At 41.0% G+C, this 23,465-nt stretch overlaps 1 protein-coding gene across 1 annotated transcript; it reads left to right on the top strand.

Annotated features, from left to right (window-relative positions):
• Nucleotides 1-350: 350 nt before the first annotated feature.
• On the top strand, nt 351-5,351 carry FBXO15 (F-box protein 15). Its single transcript, XM_078621960.1, has 9 exons — nt 351-427; nt 1,358-1,462; nt 1,580-1,801; nt 3,190-3,390; nt 3,438-3,591; nt 3,684-3,766; nt 4,361-4,506; nt 4,681-4,796; nt 5,091-5,351. The coding sequence occupies exons 1-9, from the start codon at nt 351-353 to the stop codon at nt 5,349-5,351; spliced, it is 1,365 nt and encodes a 454-aa protein (XP_078478086.1).
• Nucleotides 5,352-23,465: the final 18,114 nt, after the last annotated feature.

Raw genomic sequence — 23,465 nt, 5'->3', positions numbered from 1 at the left:
TTATTAGAAATAAAGTCCGATTCATGTGTAGAGCAATCTACTGAGGTCAACACATTCACATTCAGCATTCATTCCATCAATTTATGTAAAACGACTGATAATGCATTTATCAGGTCATTTTACTTTACTTTACTTTTTACAAAAGTCTATCCACTCTTATTTTGAAGGCAGATATCGACACCGGAAACATGTTGTCAATGACTGCACGGTCGGGAGTAGACGTGTTGCCATAGCGACGCGACAGCGCTTGACAGTATGGCAGCAAACTTTATGCATTGGCCGCTTCTCAAAAGTCCAGCGTTTGTCGCCTCAGTGAAATTCGGGGTGAAGAGGTCCAGTCCGGTGGAACCATGTCAGTCTCCAGACTGCGAACACCGAAACCAGCTGACGAGTCGGTGCGAACTTCGTCTGATGGCTTGGAGGACAGGTGACATGTTTTCTCCACTGTGCTGCTCAGGAATTAACCAATACGAAGTGATCCCAACAATTGATACATCACTGGTGACAAATGAGTAATTAAATTACAGTTATTACTGATTGTTACAATTTTAAAAAATGACATCAAAAGAGATTAATCATGAATGATAATGATTCGTAATTGACGTGTTTTGTGATTTTAAAGGGAGTGCGACAGTAGTTGAATGTAATTAGCTACATTACTTGGATCAAGTCATTGAAATAGTTACACTACTATTACATTTTAAAATCTACATTCTTCAACACAGGACACGCACATTAACATGAGAGTTTAAATTCAGATACAAAATCAGGACAAAGACAGATGCCCAAAATACTATTATTCACCTAGAATACAGACTAGTTGTCATATCCAAGTAAAATTGTTTTGACTATTTCCATACGTAACTGCACTTTACTCACACATTGTCTCCGTAATATAACACATGAGCACTCATGCAGTTTTATTTATGTTGTAACTAAATGTAAGGGAATTACATAACACACATTACACCATTAGTTAGTTCCCTTCAACACTTTATCAGACATGTTTGCTAAACTCAACAAAACACCACAATGTGTGTGCAGGTTGGCAATTCTGCTCAGAGGACAAAGACACTACTCCTCCGTGTGTTTTACCATAATCATTCAGCTTATGTCCATTTGATTTATTCAGCTAGTTTCCTGTAATGTAGTAATTAACAATTAGTGAACATTAGTTTGTATTAATGGGGCCTTTGATTCAATCAACATGCACATCAACCTTGCTCTCTCTCTCTCTCTCTCTCTCTTCATCAACAGCACCTTAGTTTTGCCGTTCAGTTCTGACAGAAGAACAACTGGCAGCATTAAAGCATCAGTGTCGTTTTCTTCTAACGATGTCTCATAACCTGTTCTGTAGACTCCCGCCTGAGATCCTAAGAAAGATTCTGTCATACCTGGGTGCCTCCACTCTCTTCAGCTTATGTCAAGTAAACAAGCTCTTCCATCAGCTTGCCAGTGAAAAGTAGGTATTGACCTATTGTCTATTATTACAACTTACACCCACACACACTCTTCAGATTCTGAGACTCCCTGCTCAGTGTTTTTTTTCCCATCATGTGACACTCTTACCCTTGAACAGTTGTCTGTGGGAGAACATATATGGAATGCTAGGTAAGAACACAAACTGGAAAACCAAAGGCACGGACGAGATGCGGCTGCAGAAGCAGGAACGGGCTGCAGGCTACTGGAAGTGTCAGTACTTAAAGAGTCTTGGAGCATGTGACATGAACAAGTGGAAGAGATGTGTGAGACTCATCAACCGTCACACTGGGCTGCCGAGGCACACAGAGCAGTTTCTACGGTAAGAGACAACTGCTTGAAACTATGATGCTGAGTTGTTTAACGTGATGCTGAAATAAGAATGGACCACCCCTGTTTTTAAGCAACTCACTTTTTATTTTATTTTCACATCAACAGTATGCAACAAAGAGTGGTCTTTTCACCAAATTGGTGATTAATTAGAATCAATTAGAATATTAACTGACTCTTGTCCCATTGTGTGTAGAAGGTAAACCTCAACGAGGAACATGTTTGGAGAGTGACAAGGATTCTTTCAGCTCCCAGCTATTACCTGCAGTAGAAACAGGCTTATTTTGGTTGATTTAGTGTTTAGTTTTCTTTTCATGGCTGAGCATTCTCGTGGCTTAGACGCTTTCACAATTGGAGGAAGCTCTGAGAGGTATCAGGGGAATCCTCGCTCTGTGTGCGGTTAGCAAACAGTCAAATTTGCTAGATCCACACTCGCTGTCAGAGTCGAGACGAAAGGACAGTTCAAGCCGCAGGTGATCACACACAAAGCGTGCTTTGTTTTTTTTTTTTATATTACAGCTAATGACACTGCCTTATTAAAGGTGAGGACGGAGGTCTCTGTCTGAATGGGTTGTCTGCTCAGGGGATGCCAGCACGTCGGGGGAAAGCTCGCTTTACCGCCCCCACAGCGGTTCCTGCTGTGTTTTTATAACCTCTGATTAGAGGCTGTGCAGCACTCAATTTTGAGTTCTGTGGTGGTGGTGGTGGTGATGGGGGGGGTCGCAACTGTGTTGCTTGCAGAGGCAGTCTGAATTGTTGAAATAAATTACTTAGCCCCCCCCCCAACCCCTCATCAAACATACACACCAGTGCAACGCACGCACACACACACCTTTCCCCTCCTCTCTCCTCCCATCAACACAGACGGTTCCCCGTGGGGGTTTGTCTGTTGGAGAATGGTCGGGGCATGTGATTTACCTTGCTAATAATCGTTTCACAACGCATCAGACATACAGACAATACAGTGTGAAATCCCCCTGGGTCATCTGGGGCCTCCTGGGCTGCTCTAGTATTTTTTTCTGCTTGCTTTGTTCCTGCATTTAATTGATATTGGATGGTGCATCAGCGAGGACACTGGCTGCATCACAGTAGGAGCAGTTCCGAATCACAGTTAAGACAGAATTAGATCAAGAGATTCATCACCACTGCTGCCCATTCATTGCATATCGTTTTCATTAGCACGGACGGCTCAACTGCAGTCATGTGACTCCCTGCTGCTGTCAGGATCATGACTATTAATCCGGTAGTTTCCATGCTTTGTCCTAACCTAACGGTGGAAATAACATTGTCCCACAACAATTTTTAATATGCATTGTTATAGATATATGTAAATGATCAAAATTCAAAATCCCAATCATGTGTTATATTGTGTTATTCTAGAAACTATGTGACCTGGGAGCTGACAGTGTGTGGTCGATCCCGTCTCAACGCCACATTTGAGCTCAGCTGGTCCCATTACTCGGAGACTTCGTTGACTCTTTGCTGGATCGGATGTGACTGGCCCGACTATCGGCAGATTTCCACCTTTAAACTCCACGGTGTCAGGATGAGCGGCCTCACCTGCCCCAGTCTGAAGAAGAGGTAAGAGCCACTATCTCCCTTTGTCTTTCTGCTTCCTGTTTTTCAAGCGGCTGTGTGGTTTCGTTTGTCAGACGTGGTTGGAGGTCCCTCGTGGAGACGGTAGAAATGGATCCTCTGTCTCAGAGCATGCAGGACTTGGGCCAGGACAGATTGGTTGAAATGAAGCTTGTGAAGCCTGGTGTAATTGTAGGGATCTGGAAGGTAATTAACCGATTGTGTAAATAAAACGAGGTGAGTGATATAAGTTGTTAGATGCTCTGTTACAGTATATTTATATATGTCTGTCGTCACAGGGCCAGCACGACATCGCCTTTCTCATGTTTACAATCCACTTCCACAGGCTGGTGGAGAAAAGCATCGATGGATCCGTTGGTTGGTAGGAAACGATCCTCCTGGGATGCCTATTGTGCCACCACCGTTGATCCTGTTACCAGAGTTTACAGAAACGTCTTTCTGTTTCCGTCCTCCGCTGTGTACAATCCGGCGTGGCTGCATTAGTGAATTTTTAAAGCACCACTGCGGCTTGACTCAGTTATTGAAAGACCTTGCAAAAGTGAGGCGGCAATAGATTGGATAAATTTGCTGCTTGTTTAGTTTGAATTAAATAATTAGATGTGTAAATGTGCAGGGCTGGTTCGCCACTTGATTGAAAACCTGTATTCTGGAGCGCAGAGTAATTCAAATGATTCCTATCCAACTGGAAATGAATTCTAATCCAAACGCTGTTTAGGGACGGTGACAGTGATTGACTTTTAATTTCGAGACGAGAGGTCTGATGACTCACGTCACCCCCTCAGAGCTGTTACAGTCTGTATGGACATAGCCCCCTCTCCTGGACTCCTGTGAGAGCACAGTGTGAAGGTTCATCCTCACAGCAGTACACAAAACATATACCACTGTAGACGGTTCTAAATGAAATGGTTTCATTCTTCTAAGAATGTTTTCATGACTATAGTTCTCCTTCTTTCAGCCCTTACATGGAGCCACCGGTCAGTGCCCCTTTTGACGATATAGACCCTGAATATGGTCTCCATGGTTACCAGCTACACATTGCACTCCACACCGCTGCTTCCGAGATCATGTCAGCAAGCTTCTCTCAGCTCTCCTGTCGAAGACGTAATCTCCTTCTACAACTCTATTGCAATTTCCCTCACGAATAATAACATCTTCATCTCGTCTTAGCCCATGTGATACTGAACAACTCAATGATGCTGACACAAGTACTATTTAACAGTACTTAAATTGAAATACAAAAATGATTTCAAAAATGTTATTTTTGTCTTTGTCCAGCTCAGATCTGCGATGGGCTAATCCAACTTGCTGTTGGTGAGACCGAGCTAAACAGTCCTCTTTCAGGCACAATGACCCTGCCCTGGAGGTGTGAGGTCCTGCAGGGTGCAGTGGAGGTGCTACTAATGCTTTGCTTGGATTTGTGTCACACCGTGGGGGTAGAACAGTCCATCTAGTAATAGGTTAGGTAGGTAGGCAACTAGTAGGTTCCTAGTTCAGACTATGAATGTGTGTATAGAAATGAATGTCAGTCAGTGTGATGTGATTTTAAGTACACGTATTACTTTGATTGACAAGATCACAGACTAGAAAGACTAGATAGAATCAGCCCTTGTCGTTCGTGAATAACATAATAATCATACACACAGGAAAGGTCATAACACGTATTTCCTCATGTACTCCTTCACCAGAATTGCTGCATCATGAGTCTGACTCTGCTGGACGAGTTTAAAAACCCGTTCTGGTGCGTCAGCTCTCCTGTTTCCGTGACACCCGACGATGCGGCCACCTTTGACTACGACGGCGAACACTCGCTCATCCACTATCAGGATTCAGATGGTCAGATGAAGATACGACTCGTCTGGAAGAATCAAATGACGTTTTTTCTCCGCAGCTTAGTTGTCTATGTGACTACTTCTAAAGTGAACAAGCATTTCAACACCGACTACTGACATTTGTCTGAATACAAACATTGTATTTCATCTTTGCAGTTTGATACTTGTGTTCGCTGTAAAACAGAACGCTCCACCTGCTCAAAGGCCTTTTCGGTGTTAAACAGTAGAGGGCTACTGGGTGATGACGATCATTCAAAGGCCTTTTGCCTGTTTAAGATGTAGTTGGTATAGTTGATTGTCAAATACTTCAGGTTTAATCAGGGATTTTAATTTGTAAAGACGAAAATCAGAACTCTTAATGACCTTGTGTGTGTCTGTGACATATCCTCATCCTTATATTATAGGATTATATGGGTAGATTCATCAGCAGTTTGAAAGTGTTAAACTGTAGTTTTAAAACTTGGTTGGATAAAGTCACAATAAATATGAGGACGTAACATATGTCGTGTGTCTGTCTGTCAAGTTTAAAATATTAACACTGTTGAGTTGCTAGAATTAGTGAGGGACCAAAACCATGCTGCTGACGGGTCGCTAATGCTGATGGCGATGAAGAAAAGGCAGAGGTCTCTTCCTAATAGGATTTCAGGGGCTTCCTTTCCTTTTGCTCTACTGACGGTCATCTTCACCTTGAAAGATGCTTATTTCTCCAAACCCATCACCATCGCTGCATGGGCACTAGATCCAAAACCATTTTTGGGCACTAGCTTCACACAGGCAAAGACTGATGGGAAGAGGAACACGCTGTAAGTCACAATGACTCCATGCATTGTCATATTCTTTGACATTTTACAGGCCTTGCACTGTCTAACTGCATATGGCATTGGACTTTATATCGTGTCAAGGCTGTACATGGGAATAGGAGCCATATAGAAGTACATTAAACGTCTCACTCAGACAACCGATCTACCGACAAGTCACATGATATTGGCATTGACTTTAACTGAATGATGTGTATGATGACTTGCAGCTTACCGGTGCGTTACCACTAAAGTACTTTCTTATCACGTTGACCTTCATGTTTCTGTCCCTCCATGTCACCATCAACTGTTGCAAACGGCCAATCCTTCATTCCCATTTTGTTGAAAAGTCAGGAGCCAAGGGTAACATGGTCCTTGCAATGTACTCGCAAGAACAAAACCTCATTCAACTCAGCGTTTGCCTCTGGGTAATGGCTGAAGGAGGGATATGGAATTTGCCGGCCAAGGACCTCACACCTTTAAAAGTTGTGCGCTCCCGCGCTGGTGATGCAAAAGTCATTTACTCGATGCACCGAGCCATATCTTCGGACTAATCATATCAGAATTAGGATGACGAATGTACAGTTTTCTGAATGTTGTAACACCAGGTCTCCAGTAGGGGTCCTCAGTAAACAATAAGAGAATGTATGAATGAAAAAATGATTAATGACATATGTGGTTTTCCCATCTGCTACAGAGGCAATTCAGAGAAACATCTAATTGTCTCATATCGATGTTCATCTGAGCAATAAGTCTCACACAGAAAATATCTCTTTCAAATTATTCCTATGCATGTTCTTTATTTCTTGTCTTCTGCTTATTTGCAGCACTGGGCATGTCAATCAAAATGAAGAGAAACTTAAATACCAAATAATGATGAGCAAATCCACAGTAGTGGGTAAATTTAGTGACATAAAGCTTCATTAAACTCCTCTCACTTAGTTTCCTCACGGGCTAATCTTGAAGGCAAATTACTTCCATTTTTAGCCTTTAATTCTCTCCCTAGTGAGTGACCAGCTGGGTCCGCAAACTCCTCAGCTTCAGTGACACAGTCTTCATTGAGTTTAAATAAATGGTCAACTAATGAAACGCTCCAGGAGGGATCTTGATTACGCGTTCATTTGTGTGCACACAATTAACACACGTATTTCCCTTTAAATTCACAACACTGTCATAAAATAATTCTAGAACTCAATTTGCCTTTCTCAATCAACGTGGCCATAATCTTAATCTTGTGCCGCGCTGATGAGTTCACAGACCCTCACAAATCCTAAGATTCACTTTATTAGCTTGTTGGCTAAGTAGGTGAGGCCAAAGTAATTGTTCTGGTGATGATCAGAAAAACATCACCCACAACACCTAACATCAATCTATCATCGGTAAATTAAATGTCAGAAAAGTTACATTTTTATTATGTATTTATATATGGGATATAACGAAGCAGCCAGTAAAAAAAACAAGTTGCCACATCTCAGCTTCGAGCATGTCTCTCAAAATCAAATGAACTTTCTCATACTGTTTTTCCAAGGATGTGTGTGCGTGTGTGTGTGTGTGCATTCCTAATACACAAACTGAATGGTCAACATTGTTTTTATTGTTTTTTTTTCCACAGGAAACACTCCCTCACACAAGCGACGCAGGTCAACACATTACCTTGTGTGCTGTGGACACACTTTTCCCACATCTCAAATGGTCCACTTGGTTTTATCTGTTTGTCAGGGCCAAATGTTAATCCGTCCGAGCCTTTGTGGAGGTCCCACAATTGCACAGTTCGAGTGTTTTCATATAACTGCAGCTTGCAGCAAGACTGTGACATTATGCCATCTGAAGGAGTTTGCTCCTACAGCAAATGTTAAATGCCGGTAAGCACATGGGAGGCTTAAGAAGAAAACAGCCTTGGCTGTGTGACGACCAAGTTCCTCTGCACCTGAGGCTAATTATTGATCAGAACCATGATTAGGAGGGATGGACTGAGGAAAAAAAAACACACAGAGACATAAAGGTGCATATGTGAAGTGGTTTCTAAATGGTGTCTGAAGTTTGTTTACAGCCAGAACAACCAGCCTGGTACAGTTCATCCCTCCGTGAAGATACGAATTAGTGAACATTGGTGATTATCAACCATGACATAAGTGTCATAGAAACCGATTCTCATGATGTGCTGCTTATGTCAGATGTACACTGAGTTCCTTATCGCTCGACAGGAGCACCTGCCGGATATAAAAACATGAAAAATGAGCTGGTTTGGGGTCATATTAGGTCACAGCTGATGGCCAATATGCCACACTCATATCTGGATCTTTCTTCTCAAACCTGTCAAGTCATTTGAATGTCACTGAGATTTAAGAGTTTGGTCCCGCTCATCTATTGTGCCATACAAGCTAAAAGCCTTCTAGTGGCACCATTTATAGTATTTGCGTTTGTTTTTTATGCGTCTCCTTTCACATATACTCTGTATCTGTTGTTTGTGGTTAGAGGAGCATATTAAACTGTCATATCTCTGCTGGTTCACATTCTTCACTGGCTTTTGCACAATAATACAGACCTTTGGACAAGCCTGCAGGCAGAGCGTTTGATTACTAATAAAACATAGAATGTTCCCTTGTCCTACTGCAGGAGTGCAGTGTTCTGATCAAAAAGTCACACAGCACAGACGGACAGAAAAGAAGAAGAGAAGAAGATGCAACCTCTGCTCTGAAAAAGACAAAAGACTGCAAAACAACGACAAAAATCACGTCCACAGGTTTGCTTCCTGTGCTTTGAATGCACAGACTGCAGTGAGCAGTTGGCATCGCCATCTTTCAGAGGGATGTAAGCGTGTACTTTGAGATTTTAGATTTAAGTTCCATCTGCCGGCATGGAGAGTGCAGGGCTATACAGCAAACGGACACCAGGGGGCAACCGAGAGCTTCATTGTCAGTGCGCTCTAATGGGGGAAGCAATCGGTGTGTACAGTATGTATATAAGATGAACAGTCCCGACTGTGTCTTCTTTCTTTCTCTGAGTACCTGTGAAATGCAGATTCATTCATTCACATTAACATACTGATTACAGTCAACAGCATCACAAATATAATATATTTAATTATTCGAAATTGGTGCTGATGAGTTCGTTCGTGCAAGTGTTAAATCAAACACTCAGAAGAAAAAACAAACCAACATGAGGTTGCAGCAAAGGACAAGTAAATCTGAGTATCCATGAACACACAGAACCAATCAGGAGAGACAGAACACAAGAGGAAAAGAGCTATGATGGTGTAAAGCAGGATCAGGTCATGTCAGTCCTGGTTTTCACAGTATGAGACACAAACGGTTTCATTTTGGCTTCAAACAGAAACATGGAGAGCTTGTGAGACACATTCAAGAGGAACAAACCATAATCCTCAGTACATATAATGTAAACGAGACACTCGTCGCAGCCAAAACCAAGGAAAGCTGGCAAAACAAAATGTAAACAGTGGATAAGTGTACAAATACACAAAATCCCTGCTGCATCAGCAACACCACCCGCTGCAGTCACCTGAAACATTACCATCGCAAGTGAACGAATACTTGTAAAACCATAATCCAAACCCATAAGGACATCTGAATTTGAGGTCAAGAAAACAATGTTATTTGCATCAACAGGTACAAAGTGAATTCAGGAACGCTGCACACAGCTGAGTTGAAGACAAACAATCCAAACCCGCACCGGCGCAGGTTGAAGATGAGCTTCAGCACATTCTCATGTTGAACCTGGCGTTACCCCGCTAATACAAACCCTTGAAATCAGCTCTTCTACTCCGCAAACAATAGCAGAGTAAACAAACACAAAAGAGTCTCTGGGGATTCACAAAGTCTTTACGAAAATATTAGAACAGAAAGTTAACAGCAGCTCTTCCTGCACACATTCACCCTGTGTGGAGCGAGCGTGCAGGGTCGAGCATGGTGCACCCCATTAAAATTATGCTGTTAATCTAATCCAGTTCCCTTCAGTCCCTCACCCACTCCACGACTGAACGTGTCAGATGTACCTGTGATGGACAAATGTTATCCTCCTGCAGCAATCATCCCAATGGGTGCTAAGAAATGACCGCCACATCTGACTAATGACAGCAGGAAGGAGCGGCTGTGATGAGAGCTTCAGTTTGTCTCTCTTACCTGGACTGATGGGATGATCAGAGATCTCCATTTGCAGGCATGATGATGATCGATATGATCAGGCACCAACTGTTTCAGCGGAGTCTCCACACCTCATGATCACTCACCTCTGGTATTAGTAAGACGAATGGTCTTCCTGCGACGACAAGTAATTTTCTCTCATGTGGAAGCTGTGGTGGGAAGACGGAGGAAGAACATGACACAGAAGAAACAGCTTTATCATGACTGCTGAAGATGATGGATCTCATTTTTCATGTCGTCCCTGTAAACATTCGCAATAGCTCACCAAACTTTGCATTGAGATAAAAGGCTTCATCATAAATCTAGGGAATGGAGGAACTGGATGGACGGTTTGTCTCTTTGCTTCAAAATGAGTTTTGTCAGCATGTTACGTATCATTTCTCAAGGTCATTTGCAGTGAATGTGTCAGGTCTGCATCTGGGCACTGTCGTAAACTCTTCAGAAACAAAGACTTGGCCACAAGAAGACACTGAAGCGCTCGTGACTCTTTTACCTCTTCCATCAATCTCTCATTTCAGGTGGAAGCGAAAAAAAACAAACTCTAGCAGCAAAAAGAAGTGGACTAATTCTGTAGTGACCCACAGCAGGACATCGCTTATCTCCTCTAAATATAACACTGAACTGTTCTCCTCCTTCTAATCTGAACTTCTTTCTCTGAATAGTTCAGATCATAAACCAACTCTCCTGATAAACATGTTAAATCCCTTTGTAAATTTTGGGGACCTGGAACATTTGCACGTAATCCGATTTGTTATTTTCCCCTTAAAGCTTTGTGAGTGATTTGCAGGTCACACTCAGTAAAAGTGTCCCGATATTGAACCAGCGCTTGAGATGAACGTTCGAACAGCAGACCTGTGTTTGGGGAAATTGCTTTGCTTTGCCAGGCAACTTTAGTCCAGAGCGAAGCAATAATGGCTGAGTAAATCTACTCAGGGTTTTGTTCTCTGGAAATAAAGCTGCATGTTTCACGTGTTCTATTCACCACATCTTCATTGAAGAAGAGTGTCAGATTTGAGGAGAACAGTATTTGATCACTGTTCATTTGAATAAATCCATGAAATCCACAACACCTTACGAAGCAGATGAGTCAAACGCTGTTTGCACAAACCAGGAAGGCAGAAGAGTGAATTAGTAAAGATGGCTTCAGTGCTGCAGGAATTCAGCGGGGAATGCGACTGGACTAGAGTTTAAGGAGCTTATCTTATCGCTTGATGTCCAAGTCTACTGAGATAACAGAAACATCCATGTTGCTGCGGTAATATTCACTGGCATGTACAATATGTGGGGGTTGGGTCACATGAGAGCGTATTCTGTGACTCTGACATCTTTGTGTCCTTCTTGGCGCTTGTTGTGCAGGCGTGAGAGTGTAAAATATTTCCGTCGGCTCTCATGACTCCTCTCCCCTCACCCTTCTGTACTGGCTCCTACAACGTCACGTCATCACTTCTACCGTCCTGCGAACCTTATGGGCCGGAACACATACTGCGTCTCATCAGAGGATATTACCTCATACTCAGGACAACATTCATCAACGTCTCAGGGCTTTTGCCAGCGGTGCATTTCTTTCATGGGTGCTACTTCAGTCACACACAAACAGTGTTCTTTGTCGAGGTGCCTGATGTGAACTAGTAGCAGGGATAGAACAAACCTTTTTCCACCTTGAAATAGAAAGATACTTTACTTAATCTCACAAGAGAAATTCACAATGGATTCAACCTTTGACCGCAGACATTCCTCTGTAATTCTATTCACATATTTTGATAAAACGTGCCAAATAACACAACATTTTTAACTGTGCTTCATAATACCTGACATAACATACTGTTTCATATGCTGTTCTTATATTTTTTGGATATTTTTATATAATGTACATGATGGTTGGTGGTGTTGTGTGTTCCCTTTCCCAATGGATCAAGAAAATAATCTAACATAATCTAATCCAATCTCCATTTTCTAAGGTGTACATCATTCATTATCGGGTAACAATGTTAATGACGTCACGTTCGAAGTGCAGGGCACGGTACACGGAGTGAAGCATCCCATGTAATATTTTCCGTTTCAGATTCAGCACATCAAATCTAAGTGTAAGAGTAAAGTCTGACACTGAATCCTCTTGTCACTTAGTGGAAGTTAGTCTCAGGTCTGTGTGAAAACCAACTGTTCAGGATGAAGTAATTTGTTCTGAGATTCTCTTAATGCAAAATAGGACTCACAAGACAGTGGAGTTTTTTTTTTTTCCAGTAGGTTGCCTAACATTCCCCCATCTCCATACCGACCCTGCAGCAATTCCCTCTCAACACACATCGACTGTCAATGAGACAAAAGCCACAGCTCTGGTTTTCGGCTCCTTTCCCCTCATAATGAAACAAGCTGTCAAGCTCTGATTGACAGATACACTCTGCCACAGTGTTCTTTTACTCAATAGATTTGATCATTAAATGCATGTTCTATGACGCAAGAGGGAAAAGGTGAGGAACATTCCATCTGATGTTTACAATTAAACTGTTTTACCAAAAAAAGCAAACAATAATAATGTCATGAGTTTCATTTTCCAGTACCATCAAAACACCTTCAGAACGGCCCGACACGCAAACTGAACCAATGGACCATTGCAAGCGTCATTCTTGTCTGGTGGACCCATGATGAGCCGCCTTGAGATAAATACATTTCACATGATCAGAAAATGGCCTTCTACAGTGCCTTTGCAAAACAACAAGATCCCTGATGACAAGACCACTGCAGCTGCTGACATGAGCGGCAGTGTCATTGATTGTCCAGAGACACGCCTCCAGGGCTCCATTCCCAAGAGACGCTGGCGTAGATTTGCTGATGTTTTCGTGCAGTCGTTCTAATGATATTTCCTCATAGGGGCGTCCACAAACTGAAATTTTGAAACCCCAGGAAAATACACCACATCTGTGATCAATTATTCGATCCTCTCACACTGTGTTTATTGCCGCACACGTATTCTAAGTTGCTTGATACATTTAATGAACAACAGACACATACCATGTTACACATAGCAGCTGTAACAGCTGTAACACTGTCCGCTTGACAGCTCCTTATTTTAGAGTCCACTTGCTTTACTTGTGTTATTATATCACTACATCGGCAACTATGGCACAAGTACATCCCTGGGCGTTGTGTGTTATTTAGAGGCTCTTAAGAAGTCGTTGGAAAAACACCCTGGGGAATTGACACTACGTGGGAGAGTCACAGAAGAGCTGCAGTCAACACATACATGCAGGCAAATCACAGTACCTGTCAGAAAGCCTTTTGATTTAAGGAGCACAGACATGGGGATGGCATGCGTGTGGAAAGTGGATTTGTCCTTGGAAATTCCACCAGGGAGATGTATTTTAAAAACATATTATTGTATTGTAAATCATATTCATAAATGTGTAGATATGTGTATATATATCTATGTTTATGTATTGTATAGCTGTTGAAATCCTACAATAATAGTTAGAAGTATAATAGAGTTAGTTCCAGTTTCATTAACATTACAGCTCTTTCTTGTGAACCACAAGAACTACAATGACAAAGCATGTTTTCCACGTCATCTCATCTCCGTTTCTGTCCTTCACTGCTTTGCCCTTTCGTGTACAGTTGTAAAATGTCAGCCTGTGTCCCTGTGCATACACACAGGTCGACCAAAGCCAATTTGAGAAGTGTCAGTGGAACTGATGCAGCCACCACCGTGTGACAGCTTGGTTGGAAGAGCCTCATCTCAAAATCACCTTTGCTTACTGAATGGAAACAGGTTGTCATATGAGCTGAAAATGCTTTGTCAAGAACTGTCAGCGCACATCTATTAATATAATAGTAATGTTATTAACAGCATTATTCCAAATATTACACAATGCATGTACAGGCTCCTTCGTCACTGAACTGACTGTGTGCAGAGCCTTTCCCCTGTCACTTATTGGTGTATTGTATTTAACAATTTATGTTTCAGTGAAATGCTGAGAATTACCCAGAATGAGCTGATGAACACAGTGGAATAGTGAGAATCTAGAGAGCCAAAAGAAGCTGAACATGGGTCTGAAAAAAACAAATACAAAGGACTTCTATTCCCCAAATGAGGGGTAATATAGTTCTGTCACCACTGGGTGTGTGTAATAACCCAGTTTACCTCACCAGGTAACAATATATATCTCTGTTCTGTGCAACACTTGTTTGCAAAGGCCCCCAAATGGCGACAAAATCAATTTATGCATGTTCAGTCTGTTATTGTAAAGTTGTGAATCCATTTTTTAGCAATTGCCTCGTATTTTTGTCCCTTGCCATCTCTTCCAGCTGTATTCGTCATCTCCTCCTGCCACCAAAGGGATGTTTTGCATGCAGCCAACCCTCCTCATTTTATTTCTCGGGGTCACTGAAGTGAAATTTTATCAGAATAATTGGAGGCTGAAAGCATCCCCCTAAAATATAGTGTGAGAGTGCACCGAAGTCATTTTCCAGGCTTAAAAGAGGAGGGCTACTAAGACAAGCTCAAAGTAAACCATAAAAGCTTGAAGTAATGTATTTGGGCATCCTTCTCATTTGATGCCCTTCTGTTGCATTTAGATCCGTCCCCCAATGCACATATTTAGTGTGTCGAGTCGAAGCTTTCTGTGGCAGAGGGTTGCTACGGAGCGTAGCGGGCGCCACTGGGGAGCCGTGATCACACAGTCGCAGTACAGAAAGCATTCTGTACTGTCCCCCGAGGAGCTCATTCAGAGTATTTCTGCATAATTACCTCAAAGTGATTAAAGAAATCAATGGAATACTGTCAATGCAGGGCACTCCGGAAAACCTGAATAATCACAGTGTACGTACCTGACCAGCTCTCCTTGAGATTCTGTAAACATATCATCCCATGCTCAGTTTGATTTTTTTAAGATCTTTGTTACACCAAGCTTTTAAATACAGACAGACAAGGTCATCAGAGTTCACTACAACGATACAAGTGAGAGACAAGTTTGTGACGACATCTGCAGAATATTTTTCAGGAAAAAAAATATTCTTGGTATTAACACGAAGCCTGGTAGCTCCTTCCTCTAGTATACTGGATATTAACAAGTGTGGTTGTCAGACAAGAGAAGGATCAAATAGTGTTGTGGAAACATTTATTCGTAGCCTGTGTAGTATCCATCCCTTGGAGAAAGCACTGGAATAATTGTCAATACAAACATCAATAGAGCATTGCATATAGTATGTAGGACTGGACCTATTTTATTTTAATTGTACTATTCTTATTTTATTATAATATATTCTATTTTATTATCATAAATTATATTTTTATTAGATATATCTGAGTTTTTTATCCTTTAATATTTTTATGTTGCACCTTATACCAAGACACATTCTTGGTATGTACAACATACTTGGCAATAAAACAGATGAATGAATGAATGAATGAATGAATGAATGAATGAATGAATGAATGAATGAATGAATGAATGAATGAATGAAGGTGAAGTCAACTTCGGCCACTATTTTTAAAGCCAGTTGATGCTTGATCCTGATTATTGTATTTGACAGACAGTTGACAGTTGGCCCCCGTTGGATGCTGAATTCAAAAGGTGTTTATATACTGGGAGTATATCCAGGAGAATGAACCTTGACTGAACCTTGAGGGAGTGAACATTCACTTTGTTTGTGTGTGTCAGAGCGAGAAGGTGTGACCATCACTGTAGGTCAGCTTGTGTCCCGTGTGTGAGAAAGCAAATATATGAAAGTCACCTACAACACTGCACTGAGGGCTTGTATGAGAGGGATGATCGGCGGAAGGACTCGTCACTGGAATTATCTGTGGTATAACTAAAAGAGAATGTCTGTGCATGTCAGGTAAAGTTCAAGAAATGGCATCACATTGATAATTGCTGTTTCAACGCCTGAGCCTCTAAATTCATTGTGGGGGTTGCATGTCTGGACTGTCAAGATGTGAAAGCGTCCTTGAGCGAGACAATGAGCAAGAAATTGCTTCTGATCTTCAGGAGGAACCTGATGTAGCAGTTTTAAAAGGCTGTTTTGGAAGCATAGAATGTAAGTGATTCATAACGGGTTACGACCAGGGTTAAAGGGACACATCGCATTCATTTTAGTGATTGAAATTTACAAAAAAATATGATAAAAGCACAAGGTTAAATCATTAATTAATAAGAAAAACAGCATGCAGGTGCACGCGCGTGCGCACACACACACACACAGGTCTGCAGCAGAAGCCCACTCACATCCTTGTCTTGTCCTTGACAAAGGGTAATACAAGCAATTGATGCCGTAGCTTAATGTCTGCTAGAGGCGTTCAGAACAGTGGTCTTTAGTGAAGACATTACTGTGGAATTGGATAATTTGTTTGTGGCATGTGTGCATTTGCAGGCAGGAGTTAATTTCAAGAATCAAATCTATCACACTCCCATTATTGTATTACAGCCAACTGAGGAATGCCCTCATTCATTTACGAGATACCACTGAATTTGTATTCACTATAACGTGACACATGTCAGAGCAACCATTCAGGAAATGGTGGTTTTACCTTGAGGCGCTGACAGTTCCACTACTGCTGCAATACATTTGACAAATGCTAATGATTCCATTGTGTTGGTCCTGTCAAGGACTCCTGACAACACACTTAGTGCAGAGGACAAAACCATAATCAGAGTTTGGGAGGCTGATGGGCTCAATACAATGACCCTGGAATGAAAATGTGGGATTTTGTGGGACGTTTGTGGGAGGGTGTTGAAGATTAAGATGTTGAAGTTAGTCAAGTTAGAAAGAAAAACCTACCTTATTTTTATTTATTATAATATGATAATATAATGGCTCATTTAAATGTATTGACAAAAACTATGTAATATAGTTAATATATCTTCTGAACCAAACATTTGTTCAATTCTATAAACATATTCACAGCAATACACACAGAATTTCCCTAGATAAGAAGTAATATGTTATACAGCCAGGTTTTTGACACAGCCAAGGTTTGCTAATGCAAGCTAGCCTGCTCATCACTTCGTGGGAAGTACCACTTGAGCTTGTATACGTCCACACTCAACAAAAGTTATAAACTCTCACAATACTAGCTTACTCACACTGAAATAGTATATATTTCCTAAACAATACCCAACATCAGGAAATCATCTACTGAAAATACGCTACAGATCAATGTCAGATGTCACATTCTGTCACACAATGGCGGCAACTTGTCTCCAAAATAACTTCCATGAAACATGATAAGGGGATGAGAGCTGACTCATCGGTATGTGAATGCTAGCAAATGGGAAACTTTCCAATCACTATTACACAGCTTGGAGAATTTTTTTGGCCTTCAAGGTTTTCCTCCCAGTGTGTTACATTTATTGGTCAAAGTAAAGCCTGTGACGATGAGACTGTTTAATCAATAGATTTTCACGACTTGAATCGTTTCTTGGCACTGACTTTCCTCATTTTCCCCCTTCTACTTTTTGTTCTGTTCCATCAAGAAATCCTCTGAAAATGTGCCGGTAAGTGATGCCAGACTTGACAATACAACCTTTGTTATTGCAAAAGCGCTCCTTTTGTCATTTTACATGACAAGTACAAATATTCTCTTGAAATGATGAAGGTATTATTTCACTCTGTCATTAATTAAATCGATTAATGTATTTCACTTTGAAATGTTGAACAGATTGTGCTCTGGCTTTTCCTCCAGCTAAATTATTAAGAAGATTTAGTGAAAGTCTATTTTTTCCTGTGTGGGAGCATTATGACGGAGCTGTCCTGGAGGGCAGGCGATAACTCGTTCTCCAACAGAGGGCCAGCAGAGCAGGATTACATGATAAAGTGTTTTTACCCTTCAGTCTTAATGAACATCCCTCAAGTGCATTTGTTCTGCCCTAAATGACAAATGTGTTCCACAAATGTGTTGGTCCAGTTCGAACACTAACGAATGGAAATAGTTCAAATCTGAATCCGTGAGAAACCGCTGTCATGTCTCCAACGTTCTGCATGTTCACCATTGCCAGACGTCCTCTGAAGGAAACAATGTGGAATGAATTCAATAACATTTAAAATATTTTACCACAAACGCTTGGGACAGTTGAACACAATGGAGAGGAAGTGCCGACACAAAACTGTGAGGAAATGTTGAATTCCACTGAGTGTTATTAAACCCAGTCAGATGTCAGCTATCATACATGCACACATCCCATGTTCAAATTTCTAGGCTGAACTTCAAAATAAAGTTAGGAATAAGACAAAACTGTGGTTCATTGTAAGATAATCATCTGGTTACAAAGAGGGCGGTGAAAGAAATTCAGGTTCACACTTTGATTAAAATTCAGTCAACTTTGGTTAAAGTCAATGAGTTTCAGCTCTTGTCTACAACAAAAAGTCATTTATTCAGGAAAGTCTAATAAGTATCAGTAATAAGCAAGAAAATAATCAAAGAGTGATCTTACGTAACACCCCATCAACTTTAAATAAAGTCTATGAAAGAGAAGCAGAATAATTAACAGAAAGTGAAGCAGAATAATAAACATGTTTTTTTTCAAATATATGAAAGTATGAGTCACCAATTAATCCACAGGAGGTTATTTCTTAAATATTTTTTATATTCCTGTTTGTCTTTCTACTTTCTTCAGGATAACATTAGTTCCCCTGAGGGTTATTTCTTGACACTTTCACTGATTTATTCATTTGATTAAACAAAATAGACAATGTGCAAAAATGGTCTTGATATTACAAAAAGAGAAAACCACTAAAGAAAGCAGACAAAGACGCTGCTGTTGCTGTCGTCTTGACATTGTTGTTACAGACTGGGCGTTGCCTTTCACATGCCTTGCAACATTGTGGTAAACTGGTGATATAATGTGCGCACGCACGCACGCACACACACAGAATTTGATTTTAATGTAGACAAGAATGTTTCATGATGAAGCCGTTGCTATGGTCTCCATAGTTTCTAATATGAGGGTCATCGCGTCAGAGGGGAAGTGCTGATGAAATGTAAGATCTCAGGTTGGACCCTACAGTAACTGAGGAGAAAGAAAACTCACACATTTGTCAGTCTTTTATACACCCAACAGAAGAGACGAAGATGGATTCATGTGAACCAAAAAGAATGTACATATACACAAGGAGGAACTGTTGTAATTAAATATATCATCCTTGAAAAATGTAACCAATGACAGATATGACCCGGATATCAAATCTGGTTGATATTAACCACAGGTCTGTGCGATGCACATAAAGCCGCTTCACATGCATCTATCTACCCCTTCGCTTTAAATCCACTGATCTCTGTCTCGTGACCCCCTTGTAGCGTTTCATGGATGCAATCTTACTGACAAGCTCAACTGTTTTGCATGCAGGGTGAAAACATTAAAGACTGAGTTAATCCTCTCTGATTCCCTGCTGCAGTCCCTCACCCAGTCTGACTAACAGCCTCAAAATGTTCCAGAAACAAAGAAACAGCTTTACACCTTGTATGTTGAAAGCATCTTTAAGAACTTTAAACCCACTCAGTCACATAAAACATACACACTGTTTACACGGACAGATATATCATGATATAGAATAATAAATAATGAGCAAATGAGCATTAACCTACATGATAAAATTTTGAATGATAACTTGGTGCCAAGAAGATGAAAGTCTCCTTTTGCAAGTTACATTTTTGCCTATCTGGGCCTGTAATTGAGCCCATTTTCTTTGCTACTGCTGGGTGAGGAGCTTCATAGCTGATGACCATAAGTCGGAGACTAAGGGATGAGGAAACGCCCCGACCACTCTGTGCTACAGGGACACAGACGAGATGATACAGGGTGACATGACAATGGGCGTTCTCATCTGCACACTGCTTAATCCATCAGGGCAATGTAATTTGTCATTCTGGGCGATACAAATAACATTAAATTTTATCTGGGCCAGCTTGTTAGCCCACTTCCTGTTCTTTGAAAGTTTTAAAAAAAGCTATGGATGTGCTGAAGGTGTACATTTATCTGATGAAGTGCTCTGGAGAAATACCCAGATGGATTTTGCAGGCAGTTGTTCGGTGGCAGTAGTTTTTTTTTGTTCCTCTGAGTGGGCTGAAAAGAAAATCCAATAACAACACCTGTATAAGAGTGAACACTTTGATGTGATTTGGCATCGGTTAAACTATTTTTTTTTTTTTTTAAACTGCACATAATTTTGACAAATTATGACAACTGCAGTGAAATTTGTACACTGGACAAAGCTTAAATAATCAAAATGCTACATGGCTCTGAGGTTATGGCCGTAAAAAAAAAAGGTACCTTTTACTATGAATGTGTTGTCTTACAACAATGTAGACGTGTACCTGTGATGAAGTTCTGTGAACTGATGAGACTAATGAACCCTCGAGAGTTGTTTCAGACACATTTATTTGAAGGTTGTTACTGAAGAGGAAAGGGACAAACGATACAATGAGAGTAATGAAAGCCGCCACACCTCTGCAGATTTGACTCCTAATAGGGCGTTTATGAACCAAGACGGGCTGCGTCTACTCTTTAATACATGCAAAGATTTGATTAGATGTCAAACCAAACCAATACATCACATCATTCTACGTCACACTGCGTGGTTCACCTGTCTGCAACCCTGACAGGCGCCAGTGTTTTGATTACTTCCCACCAGACACGGCTGCGGTGACCTTGGTGGCGATCGGTCTGCTTACCGCTGCAAGAGAGGGCAGTGAACTGCTTGAACCTACTGACAAATTCTAAAAGGTTAGAGGTTGACATCATTTAAGGCCTATTTGGATGAAAATTCAGTCACAATAAAGCTTCTAAAGCTTTATATACAATCTTATTGTCAAAAGTTGTCAAAACTTTGCAGTTTTTATTTATCAGCACAATCGTATCATATACTTACTGGTTGATCAGGTTTAAAAAGCTAAATCCCAGCATACGTCACATGTTGATGTGCGAATAAATCAATTCAAGCCAATTCAAACACTTACCCCAGTATTTATGTTTATCTCATACGTTTGCAACAGAAGAACTCTTGCAGGCTGGGTTAGCTGATAATGATAATGATGTCAGCTAATGCTAATCTGTTATCTCTGGCTCTTTATTATGAATACTATTTTAAACAGTGACTGATATTTGGCTGATGTTTGGTAAAAGTACAGCTTCACATATAATCTGCTGCTGCATAGAATCACACTCCCTGTGATTGTTTATATATATGTATATATAGTCAGACAAACCGGCCTTGGCGACCGACAGGCATAATGAAACAAGAAGGAAAACATGATTGGAAGCCTCAGCCAGCACTCAGTACACAAATACAGAGACAATTATTGAAAATGGTACTATGGAGCTGTCCACGTTCTCATGTGGAAAACACAAAGTGAAATTATTTTCATTACGTTGTTGCTTGATGACGTGCAGATAATAACATCAAACCTGCTCTCTGATCTTTTTTGCGACAATGTCATCAGCATCAAGCTCCTTCACAGACGTCAACAGAAGGTGCCATTATATCTCAGCTCTTAATCATTAAAGTCAGCAATGGACCAATGATCAGTCGCTCTGAGAATGTCAAATGGCTCCTGCGCTCACTGAGCCACACATGATCGATGCATCCTACTTCTCCTGTTGCAGAGACTGAGCAAAGGTAATAACCGCAGTGTGACCCCCCCCCCCCCCCCCCCAAAGACGATTCCCTCTGTCTTGAACACCTCCTAATCCGGCGACCATTCAGACACCGGCACAATGACAGCAGACACACACAGAAAACATCCGCTCCTGTCCTCAGGCTGGAGGCAGCTCTTGGAAATGTGGACTTGATATGCAGGCATCTGCTTTGTGGCTTATCTGCACTGCTCAACTGTGCACAGCAATTGCTGCTTGGCTGGCCCTGCAAAGCTGCACCCCCCCCCCCCCCCCCTCCCCCCACCACACACACACACCTCCTCTTCTTACTCCCCTCATCATTTTTGCTCTGCATTCCTTCTCAGATTGACTGTAGCTGCTTTTAATTTGAAAATACATACTTGACATTATGGGGGGAAACGGGGAGGAGAAAAATAATAAGGATGGTGGCAATACCATGGTTAACAATTTCCTACAGAATACAAAACCAGTGGATCAACTCTCCCGTGGGTGAGTGGAATCTAGTGTGATGAGCTTATGATCATTATGCAGTGCCAATCATAAGTATTCACCCCCTTGAATGTTTTACCCTTTTGTTGCCTTCAGAAATCAATCATGGTCAATAAATCATGATTGATTTGATTTTTAACTCAACAAAATATTGAAAACAACTCTTTCATCTTTCATATCAAAGTGATAACAGATTTCTACAAAGATATGTAGAAATGCAGAAATCCTGGGCGACAATCAGGAATGGTTTAAAAAGAACCAGATGAATGTTTTGGAGTGGCCGAGTCAAAGCCCAGAGCAGATCATGCCCGATACCCGCACAACCTGACAGAGCTTGAGCAGCTTTGTAAGAAGAATGGAGCAAAATGGCAGTGTGGAGATGTACAAGACTGATTGAGACACACAGCCAAAGGTGCATCGACTACATACTAACCTGAAGGAGGTGAATAATTCAGTTATTTCTTTATAGATTTTTCTTTCATTGACATTACTTTGTAGACATCTGTTTTCATTTCGACATGAAAGAGGTTTTCAATACATTTTTGTGCGAAAAAAAACCCCAAACAAATTTTATTGACCATGATTGATTTCTGAAAGCAATAAAAGGGTAAAACATCAAAGTTGGTGAATACTTCTGATAGGCACTGTATATTAAACACATCGCCTTGTATTGTGTATGTATAGGTTGGTTTGCAGCTAAATACTCTTCTATTAACATCGAAAAGTCGATTCACTTTGAAGAATGACACCCATTATTATCATTAAATACCATATTTTATTGGTTGAGTTCTCCTCAACTTAATTCAAACTGCCACGGGTTATTTCTCTTGAAACCTCTTGAAAATAGTTCTGCGTGCCTGCAGTTTCCTTATAATTTATGAAATAATATTCTTAGTGTAACATGTGGAGAGAGGCACAGAAATGTCACTTATTCCCAGTTCATAGCATTTTTTGAAATATATTTTGTTATAAGGGCTCCTGCTCCCTGTGCCCACATCTATCACTTCAAAATATTACGGCTTGCACAAGCAACATTGCCTTTATTCATTGCCATGTAAGGAAAAACAGTAATAAACAGAGGAAGCATGTTGTGTGAGGAACACTGGCAAAATTTCTTGTGTATTTGTGCGTGTGTGTAAATGCAACAGCCAACGCATTTCTCATTAGCTTATTTTACAAAAG

The sequence above is a fragment of the Lampetra planeri genome, unplaced genomic scaffold (assembly GCF_965212315.1).
Source record: "Lampetra planeri unplaced genomic scaffold, kcLamPlan1.2.h2 scaffold_1248, whole genome shotgun sequence".
Taxonomy (NCBI): domain Eukaryota; kingdom Metazoa; phylum Chordata; class Hyperoartia; order Petromyzontiformes; family Petromyzontidae; genus Lampetra; species Lampetra planeri.
Note: the sequence above shows the minus strand (reverse complement) of the source record. Positions and strands in the feature narration are given on the sequence as shown.